The sequence below is a fragment of the Mustela lutreola genome, chromosome 2 (genome assembly GCF_030435805.1).
Source record: "Mustela lutreola isolate mMusLut2 chromosome 2, mMusLut2.pri, whole genome shotgun sequence".
NCBI classification, from domain to species: Eukaryota; Metazoa; Chordata; class Mammalia; order Carnivora; family Mustelidae; genus Mustela; species Mustela lutreola.
The window spans coordinates 28,440,729-28,455,799 of NC_081291.1; the positions used below are offsets into that span (position 1 = coordinate 28,440,729).

At 41.4% G+C, this 15,071-nt stretch overlaps 1 protein-coding gene across 13 annotated transcripts in view; it reads right to left on the minus strand.

Annotated features, from left to right (window-relative positions):
* Positions 1 to 15,071, minus strand: part of FHIT (fragile histidine triad diadenosine triphosphatase) — a 1,430,768-nt gene that overhangs the window by 264,111 nt on the left and 1,151,586 nt on the right. For all 13 annotated transcript variants that reach the window (XM_059161363.1, XM_059161366.1, XM_059161367.1 and 10 more), the window contains 2 exons: positions 12,921 to 13,066; positions 10,357 to 10,386 (listed from right to left, as the gene is read on the minus strand). In XM_059161363.1, coding sequence (XP_059017346.1) covers positions 10,357 to 10,386; positions 12,921 to 13,066 — 176 coding nt within the window. The remainder of the gene's footprint in view (positions 1 to 10,356; positions 10,387 to 12,920; positions 13,067 to 15,071) is intronic.

Below are 15,071 nucleotides of genomic sequence, written 5' to 3' on the forward strand. Positions count from 1 at the left end.
CGCAAACCCTCAGTCTTTCTCTGCGAAAGCACTTATCTCAATGATTGCCCTTAAAGACAGGGACTACGTCTCACTCTTCTTGGTCTGCCAGATCCTGTGACAATACCTGGCAAGAATAAATTAAAATAATAAAGACTAAATGCTAGGTAATAAAACATGAGCAGACAGGATGCTCTTTTCCTGCGAGGTAGGGACAGGATACTTCAATGGTGAGGAATTTCTCATCATCAACCACAGATCGGAGTAGTTCAAATCTAGAAGTGGCCTGGGTTTCCAGATAGAGAAGAAGACAGAACAATTTAGAGGCTGTGGAGGGCGATCGTTTGCACAGCAGGTGAGGATACCACATGCCCTCCAAGGTCATTTCCCGTTCTGGGATTCTCCGAGTTATCTCAGGCTCTGAGCTTCTTCCTTGAGAGTGACTCTCATCTCTGGTCATCTGATGGCAGAGCTGAGCTTGAAATCATATTTACTCTTTGCATGGCTGAACAGTTTTATCAAAATTATACTGTGTAACCTGATTACATCTGGGAATTTATACCATTTATAACTGACGGATGAATGGAAACACAAATAAAAGGCCCAGCTGGGTTGTTTGCCAGGGCCCCAGCACACAAAGCCTGATAAGAAAACATATTTTCAGGAAACAGGTCCAGATACGTGGACGCTACGGTGGGATATTTGAATGTGAACCTTAGGATAAATGGATTTCATCACGAAGTAAAAGAGTGTTTGGTGAGTTCGCTTTGTTCACTCAACGTTGTTTATTCTTATAAGCCACTGTAGGCAAGATCAACAACCTAAACAACTTTGTGTTGATTTTTTATGTAGTATCAGGAACAAGAAAAGCTTATTTAAGAACAGGGGGAAGAAATGGGAGTTTTCATTCCAGGACCTCAAAATATTACGTCGAATGAGCCCAGAAACCTTTCAAACCATGAATTTTGCCCCCTCCCCTTGAGGTTCAGGATTCATGGGACTCAGGAGGCTTCCAGAGATGTCCACCTCCATTTCCCTAATCTTGGCAGACGAGCAGCTTCTCCGCAGAGGGAATCTGCTATGAGGCTGCACGTGAAGTTAAAATTTCAACATTATCCTTTCCCAGCCCTAACATAATTCACACTAGGGAGGGGGCAGAATTGCTGGCTGTGTTTGGCCCAAGGGCCATTACAGATCCTGCACAAGCCCGTATTTCTCACTTAAATGTCATTAGGAAGGTCATTATTCTAATTTTTCCATGTCTGTAGCTCTGTAGGTTGCTGCGTCTATAATTCATTAAGCTGGTTTCCATCTGACCCAGGCTCAGTCATCAAATCCTTATGATTCCAACTGCTTTTGGATCTTAATTATTTTACTAATGGCTTCAGTGTAAAAGGCAAAGAAGAGCTCCTGAGAGGGACGGAGTAACTCAGGATGGATATGGCAACAAGAATCACGCCTCGGTCACTTTGACCCAGAATCAAAATGTATTTATAGAAATACATAAAACAGCAGTTCCTAAACCTGGGCAACAATAGAATCAATGGTAAGCTTTTAAAAAATCTATTTTAGGGGCCCCATCATCAGCAATCTGAATGTAGGACGTATGAGAACTGGTTATATGCTAAGGTCAATAAAGGAAAAAGATTGAATTATAAAAATCATCTCTTGATGGAAAACATTCCCGTGGGACCTCTGTGAAAAAAAAAATTATAGAGAAAGCTGTATATTGTTTTTCAAAATACTTTTAAAATACCCATGATATTATAAAATATAAATAATGTAATGAATAAATAGGTACACATTACCCAACTTAAAGAGAAAACGTAATTGTAGGGTTGAAGGTCCCTGGGTGCCCCTGAATCCTACAGTGTGTTCTTTATCCTTACTGTCTCCACCGGGCGGGGAGGTCCCAATCCTATTTGTGTCCAAATTTCTAAGCAATATACAGATCTGCATTTTTACATGTAATATAGACAATCTATAAGGAATCTGCTTCTATATTTTATTATTTCTGCTCTCAATAACTCCTGAAACAAAAGTTTATAATGTCATCCGTATCTTTCTCAGCTGCAGTGTCCAATTTCAACCAAATCACACATTATTTAATGGCCATTCCCTCCCCATTTGATATTTAAGGTGTGTAGTATGGTTTATAACAAATGGTTCATCTACTGAGACTGACATGACCACATCTCATCGAAACTGAATTCTTGTCACATGATTAATTGGGCTGAGCTAACTTTACCTTTTCTTTCATGTTTTTTTTTTCTTTTTTCTTTTTTGTTTGTTTGTTTACGTAGGGTTGACATTTTGGCCAAGTTAATTATTTAGGTGCCACAGGTTCAAAACTTTAAACCTACCATGAGCTGGTTATATGGAATTGGAGAATTCTACAAATTATTTCCCAGGCCTAAAGCATACAGAGCAACAGAGTGAGAAAGAGATTCCTTCAGTGATGACTTACTGAGTACCTAGTCTTCCACAACAAAATGGCAAGAGTGAGTGACTTTCTCAGACTGCAGCAACAGAGGTAAGAAGGTGACTGAATAATTACATCTTGCATTAATGGAGCATTTTTGGGTCTATGGAGCACTTTGCTTTTCACAGGATATTTGACTTGACAAGTGATTGAATAAAACCCCCTGTCTGAATATCAGTTGTAAAAGACAGCCTGCTGAAATCTATAATACATCGGCACTGAGAATCTATCTTCAACATTGGCCATATTTCTGTGTTACGTATCTCAAAATAAATTTAACAGCCAAATATCCACTTTGCTTATGTCAGGTCCTTCAATTAATAAAGAAATTTGTTTGGTAGCGCTAATGAAAAATTGAACATCTAAAACCTATCATTCTGCTACAAACTGATGCACAGCATAAAGCAGTATTTAGCTGAGTTAACCTTCACCTGTATAATAAAGTTAGACAGACTCCTCTAGGTATTTTTTTAGGGAGAAGGCAATGTTATCCTAAGCAAAGCAAAATAATACAGATTAATCTGTGTTGAGGGTGACAAAATATTTATAAAGTCTCTCCTTGAGCATCTTCCCCTACTTACTGGGGGCAACGTGTTTTCTAGGACCAGCTGGCCACATGATACAATGGAGAAGGGCTCTCAGACAGGCCTAGGTTGGAATCTCTGCTCTACCATCAGCCAGCCACATGTGGTTTGATATGTTACTCTACCTCCATACACCGTGGTTTCCTCAAGTGTAAAATACCAATGCCCACTGTTATGGGTTTGGAGGATTAAGTGAAAATTATAAAACTAAAGCAAACACTTATTCAGATGGACTGTCTGCCAAGGGCTGTTTTAAAGGCATTTACATGCATTAATCCCTTTGGGCTCCACAACACCCCTAGGAGGTAGGGTATCACTGAGGCTCTCACTTTAACAGTCTATAAATGAATGGTGGGGCTAAGAGAGGTTGACTTCCGCTGGGTCGTAGGACTGACTGCTAAGGGACAGCTCTGTAACTGAAACCAGGCCATTTGGTTCCAGAGTCCTCCCTCTTTGTCAGTAGGTGGAATCCTGACGACATTTCCCCTCCGTCCTCACTCCATTTCCAGCATCCCCCATCCCATCTACCGAAGCTGCCTGTGACAGTGAAAGAACAGAGAAAAATAAATAAATAAAGAGTAACCAGAAAACACCAGGGGGCTTGGGTAATTTTTCTTTCAGGGCTTGGCATGACATCATGCAAATCAAAATCAATTCTTTAGAAATGGAAAAACACAATGATTTGATAACCTACTTAGAAGAAGGCTGGAGGTTTAATAGGAGAGAGGAAGTTTCCAATAGGAGACAGGCAGGGTCATGGTTCCTTTCTCCTGCCTGGAGAACCAGGCACCTGAGGTTGTGTCCCCAGATCACCAGAAGGGGAAGGAGAGTCAGACACACATACATGCCAGAAGGGAGGGGCGAGTTTGGAGGTGTCTGTTCCCACATGTACACCTAAACCCATCCTCTGAGCACCGAAATCCGTTTGGGGTTACCAAATTCAGGCAAACTGGATTCACTGCGAGAGAAGAGATATAAATTCTCAGGCAGTTCCACAAGATAAAAGCTACTATGTCCTTAAAATACTAATTCTTCTGGCAGGAATGCAGGCATGAGATATAAACACAAGAGAGGCACTTTTTGTCACGGCTTGAATCAGAGGATTAAAGTTCTCTGGCAAATTACAGCTTTCGTGAAATTTCTTTACAGATGAAAATAAAAAATAACAGTCACATAAAATCATTTTCATTCTCAAGGTATCTGTTTCTCCATTCTGTGTGCACCAAATTTTAGGAATTCATTTGGGCTGATGGGGTGCCTGGGTGGCTCAATTGTTACCTGTCTGCCTTTGGCTCAGGTCATGATCCTCGACTCTCAGGACAGAGTCCCACATCGGGCTCACTGCTCAGCAGGGAGTCTGTTTCTCCCTCTGACCATTACCCCACTTGTGTTTTCTCTCACTCAAATAAATAAATAAAATCTTAAAAAAAAAAAAAAAAAGGAATTCATTTGTCTTGAAAGCAAGGAGTTATATGGAGATTCCTCTCTATCTTCTTATCAGTTCGATGCTATGCACTAGACAAGGTGTGCCTGGGAATCACTTACAGTGTCTGTTAAAATGCAGAGAGTCCTAGGTCCCATGCCAGACCTACTGAATCAGGATAAGGCGGCAGGCAGATTTCTGCTTTGTGAAAACCTACATCAAGTAACTGAAGTATACTGTTGGTTTACCTATTACTGTTGAGTTACCTATTACTGAGGGGTACAGCAGAGGCTAAAAAAATATCAGGGTAAAGATTCTTTTCTCCCATTTAATAAGGTAGGTTCTGAATATTCAACTGGTCACTTTTATAATAAATTCAAAGTCGATATTCAAAAACACAAGTCATATGATCAGAAGAAAGTTTCTCAAGAATTTAAGCAAAATGGCAAAAGTTAACAGTGTCAGAATTCAGAGTGTAGTTGTGAACTTACCAGAGCCACAGATAATCTCAATGCCAAGTATATTCTCTTTATGTCCAGTTTTTGCCTATTTTTCAGATGAGAAAACTGAGGGTAAGGTTAATAGTAAGAGTCATGCACAAGGTCCCAGGGACAGTATGTGGTGGGCTGGGCTATCTATTCATGTTGGATTCTCCTCACATCACTCTGTACAATAGACAATTCTCTCCATTTGAAAAATGAAGGCATAGATGTCCAGAGAGGTTAAGAGTCCTGCCCAAAGTCACACAGTAAAATAGCAGAGCTAATATTCCTATGGAACCTCTGACTGACACCAAAGTGTATTAACTACTGGACTTGACAAAAAGCTAAAATGTACTCTTTGCTCATTAATTGAAAAGATTATCAATTTTCACTAGAAAATCTTCTCTAGGACTGTAAAGACCTCTCAGTAAATGAAAGAGTTGCTTTTGTTTTGGTTTTAATTTTTATTTTTATAATTTTTTTAAAGATTTTATTTATTTATCTGACAGAGAGAGAGAGAGCATAAGCAGGGGGAACAGCAACGGGAGAGGGAGAAACAGACTCCCTGATGCTGGGCTCAATCCCAGGATCCTGGGAACATGACCTGAACCAAAGGCAGACACTCAACCAACTAAGCCACCCTGATGCCCTTGGTTTTAATTTTTAAATCACATTTTTCTAAAGAATTCCTTTTCTTGTTGTTTCTTTAGCAATCTGAAAAGTAACTATTAATAAACCAATAGTTATTAAGGTACTTCCCACTGCCTTAATATTAGAAAATTAAATATCTAAGTAGGGGACTCAAGTGCATAAACACAGAAAAGGGTAAGCAAGCATATTCCATAAATAGTTCTTATGAGATTCTAGATTACCTGCCTGCCATAAATTTTTCACTTTAATATACCTAAAACACCCTCCCACCCAAAGACGCACATAGTCATGACTCTAAAAGATCGCTCACATTAAACTTACTAAGGAACATCCCTTTTAAAGGGTAGAACACTGCCTCTAATGGTTTGGCTAGCTGAAATTACATTTTGGAATATGATTTGGGGACCTGATTAGTGGAAATTCTCGGTCTTTGTCAGTGATGCCTGAACTAAAGGGGATTCTTGAGAGAAATCCCAAGAAACCCAGACCCCTGACTGCACACTGAAATGCAAGTACTTATCATCTACTGCTCCATGTTAATTCAAGTTAGAAACTGACAAGCAGAGGTTTGCTGTATCAAAGTCCCATTATCTTCCCCCCATACCACCCAAAAGGGCCATAGTCGACAATGACAAAATGCAGGTCCTCAAAGGCTACCATTTTGGAGGAGCTATGGAAATATAGGTACAGATACATGAATAGCCACACAAACAAAAAACAAAACAAACAAACAAAAAAACCCAGTAAGGAATGCCTTGAAAGAAATCAAATAAGGGAACAGGATAGGGAGTAAAGGCTTCTGCAGAACCACTTCAGATGGGAGATGGGAGTCAGAAAAGGTTAACATAAGAGTGGCATATGGCTGTAATGTATGTACGGTGATATGCAGACGTATATTATGGGACATGCCTAAAGCCAGAAAAAAGAGATTATTTCTCAAGCCTGCAGGATGCCCAGACAGTTGCAATGATCACCGGGTAGATACCAGGGCTTTATTACTTTTAAATTCAAAAGGAGACTGAATAATGAACTGCAAAATAAGAGGTCACTTTTTTTACTTCCCCATTCCCTTTCCTGCTATGAATTCTTACTAAGTACATGAGGCCACCCATGCTCTTTGCAAAGCAGCATCGAAAGTCCCTGAAACAAACAAACAAAAACCTTATAGGGGCGCCTGGGTGGCTCAGTGGGTTGGGCTGCTGCCTCTGGCTCAGGTCATGATCTCAGGGTCCTGGGATTGAGTCCCGCATTGGGCTCTCTGCTCAGCAGGGAGCCTGCTTCCCCCTCTCTCTCTCTGCCTGTCTGTCCACTTGTGATCTCTGTCTGTCAAATAAACAAATAAAATCTTAAAAAAAAAAAAAAAAACCTTACAGTGGCACCACATTTAAGAGTCTCATGTAGGGGTACACCTTCCCTAACAGTAACAACGGTGGCTCCAGGGGAAGAGATCATTACTGGGCTTACTGTTCTCACCACCCGAGACACAAATGGTTCCGAACCCAGGCATCGAGCAGCATATCAAGAGTCAGAGGCAGAAGCAGAGATGAAGCCCACAGTCGCCACGGTGTGCTCCCCTGGCAGGCTGTCAAGTGCTACCTTGAAAGGCGCATCTGGTTGCATTTCAAAATACGAAATGCTCCGTCTTGAACTGCAGGCTCAGAAGCTGACAACTGAAGACTGAGGGGTTGCCCTTCTCCCTAGAGGGGCCGACTCCTGGAAGGCTGGCTTCCATATGTCAGGGGGATGTGGCCCTTACCAGCAACTATTTTATCACCATAAAATAACAAGGCTGATAAGCAGCCATGCTCTGAAAAGATATGCTGGTTCAGGAGGAAGATTCCCAAGCCCCAAACACAAAGATTTAGAATGAGAACTGATAGGGTCAACTTATTATTATTATTTTTTTAACTAACACCAAAATTATGTTAATGCAGGCAATATAAGGCATGCACTTGGAAAAACAGACAACTTCGCAGATGTGGACTTCGTCGAAAAGGACAGTTTTCCAAACTGTCATACGTCGGTTGGGGTTTCATCGGCATGTATGTGGTTGTGACCTTTTAGCCATTTTATATTCCACAAAGGATGTAAGAGGCACCCCCACGCAGCATGGGGGAATTCTGTGACTGGGCTGGAAACAGGTGAGAGATGTCCAAAGCAATACAATCTACTAATTCAAAAATGTAGGATTGTTAAAAACACCACCACCACCACCTTATGTTGAGTAACAACAGTGGTGAGGATAATAATCACGTTCAACACTTCATGTATGAGCCCTACTGAAGCTAACAAAACCATTAACATTTTTGGTTAGATAACTGGGACACCAAAAAGGTAGTCACGATTAGAGTCAGTGAGTCTATGGCCTTGGGGCCCAGCCCTGCTAGACGTGGCATTTATTGGTTTTGGGTTGTTGTTGTTGTTGTTGTTTTAACTGTATTTTATTATTCTTTTTAATTGAGTTAGAGTTCAAATACGATAAAATCATCCATGTTAAAAAGTACGATACACTGGGTTGTAGAATATTCGCTACACTGCAAGAACATCACCACTATCGAATTCCACAACATTAAAAAAGAGACCCGGACTCCTGAGCTATCACTCCCCACACCTTCCTTCCTCCAGCCCCTGGCAAACACTCACTGACTTTTTGTCTCTATCCGATGCCTACTTGTATAGGACGTAATTTTAATGCCCCCTTCAGAATTTCCAAGTGAAATTCTGAGATACTACATATATATTCATACAAATTTTATGAGATGTTTAATATGTACACCATATCAGTCTGTGCATTCTCCCACATTATTAGCTATGCTTCTAGAGCTGGACTTCCAACCACTGAAAGAATTCTGTCAAACTAGATAGTGCACACAGTATCTAACTAATTCTAGTGTTGTTGGAATCTACATCTACCTATGGAGGGTTTGTTTGCTTTTTTAAGGTTTTATTTATTTATTTATTTATTTATTTAAGATTTTTTATTTATTAATTTGACAGAGAGAAATCACACAAGTAGACGGAGAGGCAGCCAGAGAGAGAGAGAGGGAAGCAGGCTCTCTGCCGAGCAGAGAGCCCGATGCGGGACTCGATCCCAGGACTCTGAGATCATGACCTGAGCCGAAGGCAGCGGCTTAACCCACTGAGCCACCCAGGCGCCCCTATTTATTTATTTTTGAGAGAGAACATGAGTAGGGAGGAGGAGAGGGAGAAGCAGACTCCCTGCTGAGCACAGAGCCCGACGTAGGACTTGACCCAAAGACCCTGAGATCACGACCTGAGCCAAAGGCAGACTCTTAACTGACTGAGCTATCCAAAACGCCCAGCATACGGAGTTTTTAAAAAACTAGCAACCAGGTTTAAACACTGTGTTTTGTATTTCAAGAAACAAGTTCAAAAAGAAGCTACACATATTATATTCTTTTTAGTGGCTGCATGTTTGGAAGCCTGGCATGGAGGGTAGACAGTGGGTTGGAGGGAAGCTTTGCATCCCCTCTGTCCCTATGACATCATATGTCTGGAGCAATCAAGAGGCTAGCTCCTTATTATCACAAAGAATTTGATGGCAGTCCCTATAGGGCATTTGTTCCTCTGAAGTACTTCCCAGAGATTCTATTTTAAAAGTCCCATAGTAGCTCTGTTAAACATTAAAACCATATGGAAACTAATATCAAAAAAGGCTATTTTTTAAAAAGATTTTATTTATTTATTTGACAGACAGCTATCGCAAGTAGGCAGGCAGGCAGAGAGAGGGGGAAGCAGGCTCCCTGATGAGCAGAGAGCCTGATGCGGGGCTCAATCTCAGGACCCTGAGATCATGACCTGAACCGAAGGCAGAGACAACCCACTGAGCCACCCAGGTGCCCCACAAAAGACTATTTTTGGGGGGGACTGTTTGGAGCCAAGCATTTCCTTAGCCATTCACAGCCAGTCTCGAAGTCCTAAAACCGTAATTTGCAAAGTATCACATTAGCACTCTGGTTTGACTTCCTTCTGATTTCTAGCACTGGAAAAAAAAAAAAATAGCGTTTTCTATGATTTAGGTGTAGGACCTAACTGCAGAGGAATTTGCATTTGTATGAATGGGGCTGAAACCCAGCTTCAGAATCAGCCAAGATTTTATTCTTTTATTTTATTTTATTTGGGAAGCAGAGAGTATCCTAATAAATCCTCCTTTCCTCTTTCAGCACAGTTAAAAACCCATCTTTGAGCTCCAATGATTCCACTAGGTTAGAACCTGGGTATGAGAAACAAAGGGAGGAAAATTATAGGTACGTGGGTGGAGAGAAAGAGAAGAAAGAGAAGCAGGGCACGGAGCAAAGGAGAAGTGGGGGCTCGCACCTCGTGTCCCCGGTGCTCAAGAGCAACAAGGCAGAAAGAGGGTGTGTGACGAACACAGACATCCCAGCTTCACATGGGACCCGCCAGTCCACACAGGATTCACTTGTACCCTGCGCATGACCTCACCCGAACTCCCTTGACTTCAGTCTCTGTTTTTGGATTTCTTGATTTAGCTTCTGTTTTAGCATTTCCGCAATACTAACTTTACTACAAAAGGTAAATGTCTTGTAAACTAATGGGAAACATATTGCTTGGCATAGTTTATAATGTCAGGATTTATGGCTCTAACACTGAGGGTCTCTCTGACCTCGAAGATAACATAATGAACCAGCAATGTGCTGCAAATGGCTCAGTGTGATTTTTATTAGTTCTCATAATTGCCCCTTATTAATTTGTATGTACGTAATAAGCACTCACCTTCACAGTCTGTCCAGCTTCAGGCCCATCCTGGAAGAAGGGAAAAAAAAAATAGATAAATAACAGAGTGATACTAGATAGATGGTATCTCCTGCTTATTCAGAACTATCTCCCGTTAATAATTTAGAACCAATTTCATTGTGTGTTAATTTATAGTATTCTCATGGGGACCATTCACCTCAAATGTGTGGGACCAGACAGTTCTCCATTTCCGACTGAGAGTAAGTGAGAAGTTATGTATAAAAATGATATAAATTATCCAGTGAGCCAACCCTCTTGCCACTTTCCATGCTCTTTGCTCTTGGCTATGGTTTGAATTGCATTAAAGGAAGGTTGGAAATGTTTGGGGAGGTAAATCATCACACCTTTTGGTTATCTTTAAATCAGATGTAGTTTAATTAATGTCTGATTACTAGAGTTCTCTACTCAACCCCCCCCCCCCAAAAACCCAAAAACAAAACAAACAAACAAAAAACCCTGCTGTAAACATAATCCATTAAGCAGGAAATGGGTTGTCTTATATGAGAAGATCACCCAAGAGTGGGCCTTCTCTGGCTGTCCTGAGCTTAGGTTGGGGGATAGGGGAGCATTCATTGTTGCTGGACCTTTTTCCCATCCTGGTTCCTCCTCTCAGCTTTTTAAAACCCAACAAAACTATTAGTTTAGCTGAAAATAAGCTAACTTGCCCAGTCATCATCATAACACAAAGCAAAAGCAAGTGTTTAGCGGGTTTGAGATACCAAGCAATGCCTATAGTCAAAAACTGTAAAACTAAAATAGAACCCTGCAACTTTTAGCAAGTCTTTCTACCTCTGCAACCCAGACTAATGGGTAAGCATGTTTGCCCTGCTGTGGCCAAGATGAAGTAGAACTCTGCATCAGTGGTTTTCAAACTTGAAATCATGGCCCATTAGTGGGTCATGAAGTCAGCTTAATGGGCTGTGATCAGCACTAAAAACAAATCAGATCATACAACAAAAACGATTAGAGTGCACTGAAAGGGTAAATGCTATTTTGTAAAACTCTGGTTTCCTTTGTCTATATATGTATCCATGGAAAGGAAGGGTCACACTGTTGTGGAATAAATATCCTAGTGTGGTTTAAAGCTTTAAAAGGTTTGAAAACATGGCATATATGAAAGTACTCCAAGTGTTATGCACAAGTCAGTTCCTATGTTTATGGGATTCACTTTCTAGTAAATCATGTTAGATAACTAGCCTTGGCTATTTCCAGTGAATGTGAATTTTCTTCTAGCATTTCATTTAACACTGACAGATGTCTTCAGCCACTTGCCTTCCATTTGGTCTCTCTGGAAACATGATTTGTTGCATAAGCTTGATAAACCCACCCTGAGATTAATTACCTGCATGAAGGTACTCAAATGGTTTGACATACAACACACACACACACTTTAAAGGGAAGTTTACTCTCAACACAGACAGGGCAGCAAAAAAAAATTTTAAGAAGTGGGTTTTGTTTGTTTGTTTGTTTTTTAAAGATTTTATTTATTTACTTGATAGACAGAAATCACAAGTAGGCAGAGAGAGAGGGGAAAGCAGGCTCCCTGCTGGGCAGAGAGCCCAATGCGGGGCTCCATCCCAGGACCCTGAGATCATGATCTGAGCCCAAGGGAAAGGCTTTAACCCACTGAGCCACCCAGGCACCCCTAAGAAGTGTTTAACAGCAGTTTTAGTCCAAGCCTTTCATAACCTGAAAATAGTGGCCTTCTTTATCTGTTGTCTTTGAATGTCTGTGGTGGGGAGATGAGAGGGGTCGGAGGATGGCAAGTATTCTGCATAACTAAAGCACCTAGGAAAAGGTATCACAGGATGGAAAAAGCCAATTCTTTCCAAAGGGTCCCTGCAGAGTCGTCCGATTTCAAGGCTGTTAAGGACTTTAATAATTAGGTATTGATACCCCCCCCCCTTCCCATGGGGAATCTGAAGGGGCATAAGATATGTTCTATTGATTTACTCAATTTCCACAACTGATGACTCACCACGACCTCCTTCTCTCACACTTTGTTCAACCTCTCCCTAAAAATCTCCAGTGATCTGGGGGGGGAGGGGGTCTCATTTTCTTCCTGGGAAGCAGGCCACACAGAATATCCAATCAATCCAGCTTCATACCAATCCATAATCGATCACTGGGGCTTGAGTTAAAGAGAAAAGGAACCCTCTGAGGGCAGTTTCTACTCTCCTAAAGTAGAAGAGGGCTAGGTCCATGCAGTGCTCAAGACGTATTTACCAGGTAGTAAAAATGGCTTGTCCAGCCCCAGTTCTGGGAATAGATCTGGACTGTCTTATTGCCCATGAAATCACATGTTTATCATTCCCACCTGCTTCGTAAACAATGCTGTAGACAGTGTCTCAGCTGACAGTCTACAGTCCACCTTGGGGCCCGTGGGACAGTAGGGTGGTCCTGGATTAGATACACCTTTTTCTGCTACTGTATAAGACATGAACAACTCACCTTACCAGTGAGATGCCACTTAAAAGAGAGAGAGCCCAATGCTAGGGGGTGAAAAGGAAGAAAAATAACTTCTGAGCTATCTGTACACTCACCTGAATGGAAAATGTGAGAGAAGTCCCCTGGAAATGTTTCTCCACCACCATCCCGACCCTCTGGGTCGCCTGAAACAAATCCGCCACCTCATCGGGATGCAGGTCTCGGAAACGCTCCACCGGCCGAAGGGGACACACGAGGACATCTGTGGTGAGTTCTGTTAAGGTACACTTCGCTTGCTTTGGGTAGTATTTTTACCAAGAAATTTATACCCCTAGTACTGAATCCCCTTGGCCCAGGGCCTGAACTCTCAAAGACTAACGAATAAAAGAACAAATATTTATCAACCACCAAACTCCAAGAAGTTCAAAAAGAGCTTATAAACATGGTTAATTATACTTGGATGGCGCACTGAAGAAATTCTTTTAAGGGAAAGGGACATTAATGTTCAGAGAGACTCAAGTGCTGGCTGAAATAATTATGCCAAGAGGCAAAATCTATTCTGGACCATTATCTCCTGACCCCAATTCGAAAGCTCTCTCTTCTTCAGCAGCTAAAGGCACTGGGTTGGAAAAGCAAGCAGAATATCCATGATTAAAATTTTAATTTCAATATCTCTTTAGAGAAAAACGTAATAAAAATACTATAGGAGATGTTTTATTTATGTTTAAAAGGAGTGTCGACATTCTGAAAATGTGCCATGCCCTTCATTTCTGATAAGAGATGTGCCACGTGGTTAAGCAATTTATGACAAGTGTTCCTCAAGTTGATTATTAAGAGTTCAGAAAGCCAGCTAAAGGTAAACCATTGACTTAAGAAAACAGGGTTTTTTGTTTTGTGTTTTTTTTTTTTTTACTTAGGCCAACAAACCCATCTTAAGACAAGTCACCATAGTTATGCTACTGGCCTGAACAAACAAGATCTAAAGAAAAAGAAGATGAGGGGCATCTGGGTGGCTCAGTGGGTTAAGCCTCTGCCTTCGGCTCGGGTCATGGTTCCAGGTTCCTGGGATCGAGCCCCACATCGGGCTCTCTGCTTGGTGGGGAGCCTGCTTCCTCCTCTCTCTCTGCCTGCCTCTCTTCCTACTTGTGGTCTCTGTCTGTCAAATAAATAAATAAAACCTTAAAAAAAAAAAGAAAAGAAAAAGAAGATTAGTTTGATCACATGTTGGTGGCAAATCAGTATTCAATGTTACAGCATCAATAACATTTCAGTTGTCTTTGTATTTGAACTCCTCACGTACATGTGGCTACATGCATACAATCAGGCATATGTGTGTGTGTGTGTGTGTGTGTGTGTGTGAATTCACACACATACACAGACGGACATATTAATTTTTGTTTAATTTTCAGGTGCCCACAGAGGAAGAAAAGTGTTCTAATGCTCTTTTCTGTTTCTCTCTTTTTTTCCTGTTTCTTGTTGTTTTATAAGAGTGTGCTTTGCCTGACGCTAAGCAGCTAAGGGGCATAATAAAACCCCAATTCTAGGACTGCGAGTCCCACCAGAATATCAAGCACTGTGGCCCATCATACTGGTAGGACTCAGAGCCCAAAGGAAGATGCACTGAGCTCAGCTGGGTGGGCCTGATTTCCATATGAGAAGGGGGAGGTGGGCGGAGAGAGGAAAAACTGATTAATTTTGCTCATAATCAGGAAATTCATGTCAACGGTAAACTAGGAAAAGGGGCATTTGTTTAATCTGAGTTCATTTTTCAAGAGAGGAGAAGGGAAGACTTCACCCACAGGGCATCAGATACTTAAAAAGATAATTATCCTTCTTTGGCAGGGCTGCTTTATTATCATGGGTCAATGAACCGTTTAGAAATGAAGAATTTCCTTTCATTTCCTTTTAGCAGATTGCCAGCCTCCACTCCCACTGAATTGCCTTTTCTTTGTTAAAAGAGACCTTTTCCCATCATTCTCCTCCCAACACCCCCTTCTCCTTCCTCCTCCCCAGACCCTCCCTTAGGGCTGGACTTCACCAAACCACAGCAACATGACAACTTTGCGGGCTTCCAACAGTACCCACAATTGCCGTGGTGAGCTGTGTCTAAACACGGCGACCAGGTGGGGAAGGAAGGACATTTTATTTAAACAACGGCTCACTGTAAGAATTATGGGACTGAATCTGAAATTCTTTGTACCTGATGTAACTTCAGTAATATCAATGACGTCTGAAAATTTTTTTTCGTCCCAATGCCATAAAGATGT